Source organism: Artibeus jamaicensis, unplaced genomic scaffold (genome assembly GCF_021234435.1).
Source record: "Artibeus jamaicensis isolate MK-2021 breed Jamaican fruit bat unplaced genomic scaffold, CSHL_Jam_final contig_519, whole genome shotgun sequence".
Lineage (NCBI taxonomy): Eukaryota > Metazoa > Chordata > Mammalia > Chiroptera > Phyllostomidae > Artibeus > Artibeus jamaicensis.
The window spans coordinates 47,964,321-47,973,902 of record NW_026521871.1 but is presented as its reverse complement, the minus strand read 5'-3'; the positions used below and the strand labels follow the sequence as shown (position 1 = coordinate 47,973,902).

The following is a 9,582-nucleotide window of genomic DNA, read 5'->3' as shown; positions in this document are numbered from 1 at the left end:
CGCCAAAAATATAAACAGCTGAGAATAAAAAGTATATCCCCATTTTCTTTATAAGATGTATTTGAAAGGAAGATTTTCCTAGTAACTGCAATGACATTGTAGAGAACGTGTTGCCAGGGGAGACGTACTGACGTAACAGCATCTGGCCCATGGTTACGGGGGGGGGGGCGGCGCAGGGCGCGGGGAGAGGGACCCTTCCTGGCAGTGACATAGTTTTGGGAAGCCAGGAGAACAGCCCCATTTCACTATGCTCGTGTTCTATGCTTCATCATGATTCTCAGTTTTTCCATAATTCTGCAACTTGAAATGAAAGCCCAATTAAAACATTGCTTTTACAAACTATGGTCGAGGTAGTTCTTGTTCTTTTTAAAGAGGCTTTTCCCCCCTTTTCCCACTGATTGCAGAACTTAATTTCTTGATTATCATTGCCTCTCAGCATGACTTCACTGACGTTTTAGGAAGTTAAATGATCTGTTGCCATAGATAGCCAAAAAATGTTCACGTACTTTTAAAGCAGTTGTAAGGAGGAACACTGCCCGACATGTCCTGACCACCAGGGGACCGCCAGTAGCAGGTTATTTGACTCCTTCCCGAGTAATTCTGACTCTCGGTGGCCAGTAGCTGCTCCCGCCTCAGGCCTTCCCCTCTAGCATGTGAGCTGTCGGTGGGCTGCAATCGTCCTGGTCGCCTGCTGGCGCAGTTCTTGGCTCTGCTGGCCTTGCCTCACCTCAGCCCCGTGCCCCTTGGCTCCTGCACTATGGCCGCTGCAGTTTCTTGAACAATCTAGGCTCCTACCTGCCCTGAGGTTTTTGCACGTGCTGTTCTCTCTGCCCGGAATGCCTTCCCCTCATTTTTCATCTGGTTATTTCTTCTTCTCAAGCTTCTGCTCCTTGGGGAAGCCTTCCCTGGCCTCCCAGGACAGACAATGCTCTGTATGATTTCACGACCTCATCACACTCTTTGTAGGATGATCTGCATGGTTATATATATGGTTATTGTTAGTAACCCTGGTTACGCTGCCTTGTTGCAGTTTGCTGAGGAGGGGGGTGCGACCCCGGAAGGCCCAGTGCAGGGCCTTGGGTGGATGTACCCCACACCCAAACTCACAACAAACTTAAGGGCTGATTTAGCGAGAGCTGGGACTACCAGTAGTATCTTCAGCAACTGTGAAAGCTGGAGGCCAGATGTACCCGTTTTCATTTGCTGTCCAATGTTTGTTTCCCCTGAAATTAATAACTGTCTTTCCCCCCTTTTACTTGGTTTTCTGACCAATTCATCCCCAAACTCGGCTCAGGTTGTATGTGTCTCCCACCCTGTGTTGTGACACATGAGGTGCTCTTTGGCATTGACTTGTCCACTGAGCAGCGTCTCCCAGAGTCTTCCAACCGGCTCCATGTGGCCGGGCGCCGCTCAGGGCCCACCGCACAGCAGAGCTGGGCCCCGGTCCGTCCTCACTCCTTGGCCTTTCCTGGTGGCTAAAGCCTTCTCTTCAATGGTTTGACAGTGTGATCGACACGCAAGAGGGTTGGACTTTTCCTGTAAATCCAAAGGCACTGAAGGGGTGAGGGGCATATAGAAAACAGGCTTCTCCATCAAGGCCATTACATTGTTATTTTCGGGTCGTCAAGGAGGGCCGCAATGGCCTCATTAGACCAAAGGAGAGGAGGCTTGTGGCGCCTCCCACACAGTCCCACTGCAATTTTGGGTCCCGTGAGTTCCCTTGGGTGTGCCTCCTCAACGCCGGGGCCCGATAATCCGAATGTAATGGATTTTACAATTTGACAACCCACAGGATTTCGGGCCTGACTTTTGACAACCTCGGCTCTGTGGCTGCATGAACTGAACATTCTTTTGGCCTCATCATCAAGTTCCTTGTTCCCCGATCAAGACTTTAGAATTTGGGCTGCGTGGGTGGTAGCTGTCCAGGGTGGTAGAGGTAACTAGCGGACTCCACCGTCCTTCCTCATGCCTTCCCTAGGGTTGAAATCTCTCCCCCAAACCTTGCCTTCATTCTGGGAGGCCCACGCTGAGACCCTGTGTCCAGCTGCTGGAGCATCGCCCCCCAACCCCTCACTCCTCACTGCCTTCACTAGATGGGATAATGAGTCCAGATCGTATCTCGCGAGGGCCTGTTGTTTGCAGTCACTCCTCATCCCAGCACAGATCAGATAGGATTCTCAATTGCAACAAACCAGAACACACATCGGCTAGTGTAAGTACAAAGTAAATAGAGAGACCTAGAGAACGAGGCTTGGCTGTTCTGCAGCCAGGAATGGGATCATGGAAGCTCCCTTTCAGGATTTTTTCCCATTACCGAAGAATCCTGTCCAATAAAGTATAAAGTGATCTAGACTAGACTTTGAGGCAAAGCGGAGATTTGGCAGCAACCTTGGGTCAGCGCAGAGCTGGCGATAGCTTGTTATACCCACTTCAGTGGGACGCGTACATTGAATGAATGAACACGACCTCAGGGACCCAGGGCTTTGCTGACGGATAGTGGGCAATTGGGTTGATGGCGTAGACAGGGATCTAAGTAAGCACTTAGATTAATTTTATTACCATGCACAGTAACCTGATGAATAGATAGACTTCCAGGAGCAGAAGTAATCTGGTGGACTGAAAAACTCCTGATTGAATAGAGGAAGACTTCACTAACTGGTGATTTTTCTTCCTCTTAATTTTGTGTCTTTCAATTCCTCTGAGTTTGTCAGGGCCTTTTCTGGCTTAGGGAAATGGGTGGAGCAAGCTTAGAGAAGTGCATTTAATTAGCACTAGTAATGGGGGCGGGTTTTGTTCAGCCAGGAGGCATCTGGGATTGAAATGCTTGGAATCACTTGCTGGACCACTGGCCCATGTATTAGGCTCCCCGGCGCTCTCTGCTGCAAACAAATCTCTTCCTTTCTAGACTCACAACTTGGACTCTTTCTCAGCTTGGTCATTCCTGCTCTCCCAGATGTGTCTTTATTTAAAAAATACTTTGCCTATGCTTCATTGTTACAAAAGAAATACACGCTCACTGGTAAAATTCAGGCTAGGAAAAACAAAACTAAACAAACAGCAAGGCAAACACTTGGCCAATCCCATCTCCTAAAGACAAGCTTTTTTAACCCCTTGGTGTGTGTCTTTTCATACCCCCCTCTACTATGTGGTATGGATGTATCTGAATTTTAATCATAGGGGAGGACCATAAATTTTAATAGGATCAGTAGTAATTAATGAAATAGAAAGCAAAACCCAGAAGACTCGATTGGTACAACCAAAGGCTTATTCTTGAAAAAGGCCAGTAAAAGAGGTGTATCTTTGTTGGTCTCATGTAGGAAAAAAAGAGAAAAACACAGACGTGAACAGCATTTGAGATAAGAACAGGGACATAGCGAAAGAGATGCTGGAGATGAAAATTCCGAGAGGTCACAATGTGAACGTGTGAGAACGTGCCCCAGAAAGGGGAGTGCTTAGTGACTGACTAGTGGATGCCTTTGAAAGCAGCCAATTAGCACTGAGGAGTGTTGTCTATTTAATTTACCTTCAGACGGTGGTCTCAGGTGTGGCCCTGAGCATGTAGGCAGTACACAGACCAGGTGATGGCCGTGAGTGGAGGCCAAAGACCAGGAACAGCCACGTTTAGTGGGTTGTTCATGAACGATTACATGGACCCGCACATTCCCGTCTTCAACACCCTCTTGCAGAGGTGTCCAACCTTTCGGCGTCTCTGGGCCACGCTGGAATGAGAACAGTTCTCCTGGGCCACACATTAAAGACATTGTGAGAGATAATTGCAAAAATGTTTTAAGTAAACTTACGATTTTGCCCTGAGTTGTATTCTTAGCCATCTTGAGCCATGTGCAGCCCAGGGGCCGTTTGCAAAGAAATTTCAGACCAAACTCCTGAATCATTTGCAGCCATTTTTTTTTTATTCCAAGTGTATTTTTGTAAACCGCATTCTCCAAACAGTGCAAGTGAATTAGAAGTGACTGCATAGACTTTTAAAACATGTGACTTCCTGAGGAGGAACATATTCCTCCCGCCAAAACTCCTCCGTGGAAATGTACAGGAAGGTATCAGTCAAGTTCTGGATGTGAAGTTAGCGTGGGTGCCTGCCATGCAAGAAATCACTCGTAAAGCTTTGAAACTCACTCTGCCAGTCACACCGTGCACAAGAGAAAAAGAAAACCAAAACCTTAACCAAGTCAGAAATCTACATCGTTGTGCTGTAAGGAATTGCACCACGTGGGAGATTTGTTCATCATTCCCCGGATGTGCTGAAAATCAGAAGACCATGGATTGATGACAACCCTGTATGTTAGAGCTTTTCCAAAAGGACACTGCTTTTCTGCCTTTTGTCTGCTAAAGGGCCATTTCACTCAAGTTATCCTTCACAGTGACTGTAAATTTGGGGCAGTTTGAATCAGGTTATGCAGGTTTCTCTAGATGTATGTTTCACATGTATTCTATGCATAACTGTGTTCACCTGGGCATAATGCCTTACCGCCCCCCCCCAAAAAAAAAGTAGAATAACCTTGTAAAACATGACTTTGCCAGGGATGAACAGGTAGCGTACAACGCGAGCATCACTTAAAGGATCCACTATGCTTCATATTGAAAATGGGCCCCAAATGTTTCCAGGAAGCCTGAAAGTTTTGTTTCTAACCTCTTTGCCTTTGGCTCAAGGATTGAGCTTCCCATGACTTGGTGAAGGACTTCCTACCGGATTTTCTACATTTACCAGACTTCAGAATACTCCTGCTGACGTTGATGGAGTTTTCCTGACAGGCTGACTGGGAGAGCCTCCGTGACCTCAGGGGTAAGTGGTTCCAGATGTGTGCCTGTCAGTCACCACAAAGCCAGGGGACCCACTCACTTCTTCTAGTGCCTCCTGGCTCCTAAACTTCATGATTTCTTCTTTGTGACAGGTTTGGGGGTCACTGTGGGGATATTCCAAACTCTTGAGTCCCAGGCCAACTGAACATAAACAATAATTTTTAAAAAGGGGGAGGGGCGTGTGCTAACCTTGGGCTGGACTTCTCTCTCCAGCACCACTGTGCAGAGTGCTTACCTCCCCCGTCCCTGCAGCCCCACCTGCTCCTCGACATGCTCAGACAGGCAGAGGCACCGTCCTTTACAAACAGGTTCCTGGAATGGCTGCCAGTATTTGCTCCTGCCGATGCCAAGTATGATTTTCTCAGAACTGCCTTGTGAAGTTGTAGTGATCTCCCTAGAGTGTAACTACTCATGTGGGTCTACTATCTAGAAGCAAATGGATCTGGCTCTGACATTGTCCCCAGGAGCACCCAACCCCTCTGGCTGGCCAAACCATCAGCCTGCGAGTCACCCTTCCACACTGTCACAAATGTGTCTGCAACCCTTGCAAGAGGCTGATTAGTGGCCATAAAAGCATTTGGCCAAACTGCTGGTGGGGCTGGCCCAGGACTACCACCTGAGAATTTTAAGTGATTTATTAAAGGACAACATGACACAATGAGCAAAAGCCCACTGAAGGAACACTGCAAATGGGGTCTCATTTTAAAAATCCACTCTGTCCTCTGCTTGTTTAATTTCCATTTGAATGTACCTGGGGCCAGAGCAGGCTCTAGTAAGTCATGAAGGACTCGTTGTCAGACCCTCCTCTGAGCCACATGATTCTCCCTTATCAGATGGTCATTCAGCAGTGGTAATAGCAGCCTTAGCTGCTAAAAGGTATTGAGCATTCACTGCAGGGCCAGGTGCAGTGCTGAGCATGCTACAGCCATCCTCTCATTGCCCTTTTAGAAATTCACAATGCTCTCAAAACTGGGCAGCGCAGTGCATTGCTAACAAGCACTGTCAGACAGAATGCTTGGATACTGAAGGCCATAACTCAGCAGTCAACCATGCAGGGGGTGGGCGAGGAGGCTGCAGCTATGCCCAGATCCCTGTGTATCATTTCTTCATGCCTCCCCAGGTGGGAGGTGCACCTGCAGCTCTCCTTTAGCAGACTTACCTGAACTATTGGGCCATTTTGCCAGTAGGAACTGAGAGTATACATTTTATATCTCCCCAGGGTGCAAGAATATGAAGGCTCAGCTCCCTTGCCTCAGGCTGGGACAACTCTGAGATGCATCATACCCTCCAGAGCTTCCCTGCAGGATCAGGCTGAGGCTACCTACCCTCCACGGGACCTTCCCTGATATGGAACCCTTTCCTGGCTTCCTCCCCTTCCTGGTCCTGCTTCCCTCCCTCCCATACTGCTGTCCCCTGGGAACACTTCTGTAATTAAGTTACTTGCATGCAGATCCTTGCCTTGGGGTCTGCTTCTTACGAACCCCACCAAAGACACTATTTAAAAAGAAAGAACAAGTTGACAGGTCACCTCTGGGAAGGAATCTACAATTACCATTAGCTGGGACAGCAGAAGTGACGGGGAAATGGACATCTCTCAACTCAAATGACCATGCACAGGCATCACATACGACATTCAGACACAAGTCTTCCTCGATGATCACTGATTTAGTCCTTATGGTGTGAAGACTCTGATGCATTGATGTCCAGGATGAGATGCCATTCTGAGGTTTACCAGATGGCCGAATGGCGTCGCTCCAAGCCTTCTTCTACCAATCCCATTGGAAGGAAGGCGAGATGTCTGCTGTGTGGAGGTGATGCAGAGCAGACTTGTTGCTGGGAACCAGGCTTTCCATCCAGATTCCTGTTGGGAATCTTCCAGTGACGGGTACATATGAAAAGACCCAGTTCTCTAGCACACGACTTGCAACTTGACTCCAGGTCATAAGGATGGGCGATGCCGGAGGGGGCCTGCCACAGCCACCGCCTCACACAGCACTGCAAGTTTGGTGGGTCCGTGGCGTGAGGTTCCTCAGATTATTTTTATCTGCAAGTCTATTTGAACAGTAAGTCCTACAGAACAGTAAGATTTTTATCCTTTAAAATTTATATGATGTACATGTGTTGCCAGGCCAGATGTCAGTGCTTGAGTGAACTATATAACTATTTAATAGAAATAATAAAACATTGATACAAATATAAAGACATAGTCAGTATAAAAGGCTTATATTTATAAAAATACTTTTAGGTAACAGTTTTCCCCTGAGGGTCGACCACGCACATTGCATCCATAAATATTGCTCGGCTCCGTAGCTCACTTTCCCAAGTTCAGAGTTCATCTTTAAAAGGAAGTGGTGGGCTCCAGTCATGTGACCTGGCCAAGGTTGGCTGCCTCAGGTTGGCACCCGGGCTTGACAGAATGATGAGAACAGCATCAGTGGGGCCTCCGAAAAATCTGGAGAAGAATCTTTCTTCCAAATATGGAAGATACAAAGATCAAGGGTGACAGGCGAAATGGCTGGGTCACGTGACTGGCGTGGCAGGTCACTGGTTTTTCTGGACCCAGTCCCAACTGTCTTCGTTCTCTTTCCGGTTCTTCTCGGCCTCAATGATTTCTTTGTACCTTCGGCGAAAGAAGCCCATCTGAAAGGCAGACAGAGGAGGGGCCAGGTTAGAAGGATCAGGTCAGCTGTTTGCACGGCAAGGCAGCCTGGCTGAGGCAGTGGGCTGACCTATACTCATGGTCCCGGGAGGGCCTGGAAAATTCTGCAGGTTCAGCTGCATTAGAAAGGGCATGGTATGGAGCTGCTTTTCAAAGTGCACGGGCTTCCTGCAGGCTATCTCAGGAGTGAGTGTTTCCCAAACTGTGTGCTGGGGAACACTAGTTACAGAGAGTGATTCCAAGGTGTCTGGGAGTAAAATGGGCTTCCTAGTCAAATAGGTTTGGGAAATGCTGCATTCTTTCTTTCTTTAAGAGATCTGCAATAGAACAGTAAAGGATCTAATAAACCCTTAGAAAAGGATCTCAGAAACCCAGGCAGGGGCTTGACATTTCCTGAGCTTATTTGGCTTTGAATAAGCCTATTAGTATCCTGAGAGGTATAGGCCCCACTGTGGAATAATTTAATAATTGCTGCTGTCACATAACAGGCTTTTGACAGTGTCTGCAGCTCTGCCTTCCACTGTGCTGCCCTCTGGTTCTCTCTCAAGCCTGTGAAACTCGAGCTCTGAGTGTATCCCTGCCACCTGGCTCCTCTTTCTGACCCGGGGGGCAGCTCCCTTTAGCCTGGTTCTGAAAACATCTTCCCCTCTGAGGTCTTGGGGCTTGCACATGTGGTGAGTTTTTGTTTTTCTCCGGCAGTCATTGCAGGTGCTATACCGCCTGATATTTAAGCAACGTTTTGTGGCCTACAGCTGACCTCTTCTCCCATGCTCAGGGTGACCTTGCATCCCTTGTCCTTTGTCATCCAGCACTAGTGGCATCTGTTTCTGACGTCAGACATCCCTCCTGCAGGGCTGCCTGGACAGGGGGCACCCAGCTCCCTCTGCCCTTGGGAGTGATAACCCTGAGGTGCACGCCCTGCAGAGTCGCCCAGTGGGACTTGCCTGCAGGGCTAACCGACGTGACACATCCTTGCTTGGATTCCTTCTCTTCCCCGTGTCCCTTCCCTGCTCAGGTCAGTGTTTCCGGAGATCGTCTTCCAAATAATCGACCTGCCCTCAAATCCTCCTTTCAACCCCCTTGAAGAGACGAAGTCTGACAGACGCACCCGCTTGGTCAGCTGCACTGCAGGTCTGTGACACCACGCTGTCATTAGCTGACAGTTCCCGTGGTCGTATCCAAAAATACTCAAGACTAGCAATCTCTACAGTCTGCTGCCAACAGCGAATGCCCAGGTAAACCTGCCCTAAGCAAATCATCAGGCCAACCCAGCTCCCCTGGGCACGTCTAACTTCCTTGTGGTCTGTGCATTAGTCTTCCTTCTCCTTTATGAGCCAACTATCTACAGTCACCCGATGGGGTGAGCTCCCCAAGGGAGGGAGAGCACCTGGGGTCAGGGATCATCTTTTTACCATCTTCCCACCCCCAGAAGGGGGCTTAGTGGTAGAGCCAAAGTTGAGAACTATTAATAGAGCTGCCAGGAAACATCGCCCACATCTCCAAGGAATTCCTGAGGACCACTGAGTCGAGTCAGTGAGGTGGTGCCATTTGAATGACTGGGAAGGCATAGAAGTTTCCGGAACACAACTGCCAAGGGGCCTGTGTTGCGAGCGTTTCTCCTCATGGTCAGGGTCATGAGCAGACGCTGAGTTCCGGGTATTTTTGGCCACGGAGGTGTCTTCTCAGTGGCATCAGAACCCATCTGTCAGACCGCCACCTTCTGACACCCCACGCGTGTACTTTTCTGTCCTCCAATCCCTACCGCCATCCCCCGTCTGCAAGGGAAGCGGAAGGGGGGCTTGGCCTGAAGCTCCTGGATAATTAGAAAAAGGTCCTTGTCATGGCCCCCCAGGCACAGCCGCAGAAGGCCAGAGAGGCAACCCAAGATGTAATGGAAATGTCTAAGAAGTTGCTGCTTGAGGTATTGTTATTTAAAGACAAAGACTGTTAATGGAGGGAACATGTCCCTCTTCTGCACTGAAGAGAACGTAATCATGAAAACAAGTCTGGATGCAATATGGAAATGAGATTCTTTAGCACAGACCTCTGCCCGCCGATGGTGTCATGTTTCGGTAATCCCAGGTTGCTCACTCTCAATTCCAGAC

General features: G+C 48.6%; 1 protein-coding gene across 2 annotated transcripts in view; it reads right to left on the bottom strand.

Annotated features, from left to right (window-relative positions):
• Positions 1 to 3,889: 3,889 nt before the first annotated feature.
• The window catches only part of ITGA9 (integrin subunit alpha 9), a 311,106-nt gene continuing 305,413 nt past the window's right edge, over positions 3,890 to 9,582 (bottom strand). For both annotated transcript variants that reach the window (XM_037148217.2, XM_037148216.2), the window contains one exon: positions 3,890 to 7,458. In XM_037148217.2, coding sequence (XP_037004112.2) covers positions 7,360 to 7,458 — 99 coding nt within the window. In that variant the 3' untranslated portion in view covers positions 3,890 to 7,359. The remainder of the gene's footprint in view (positions 7,459 to 9,582) is intronic.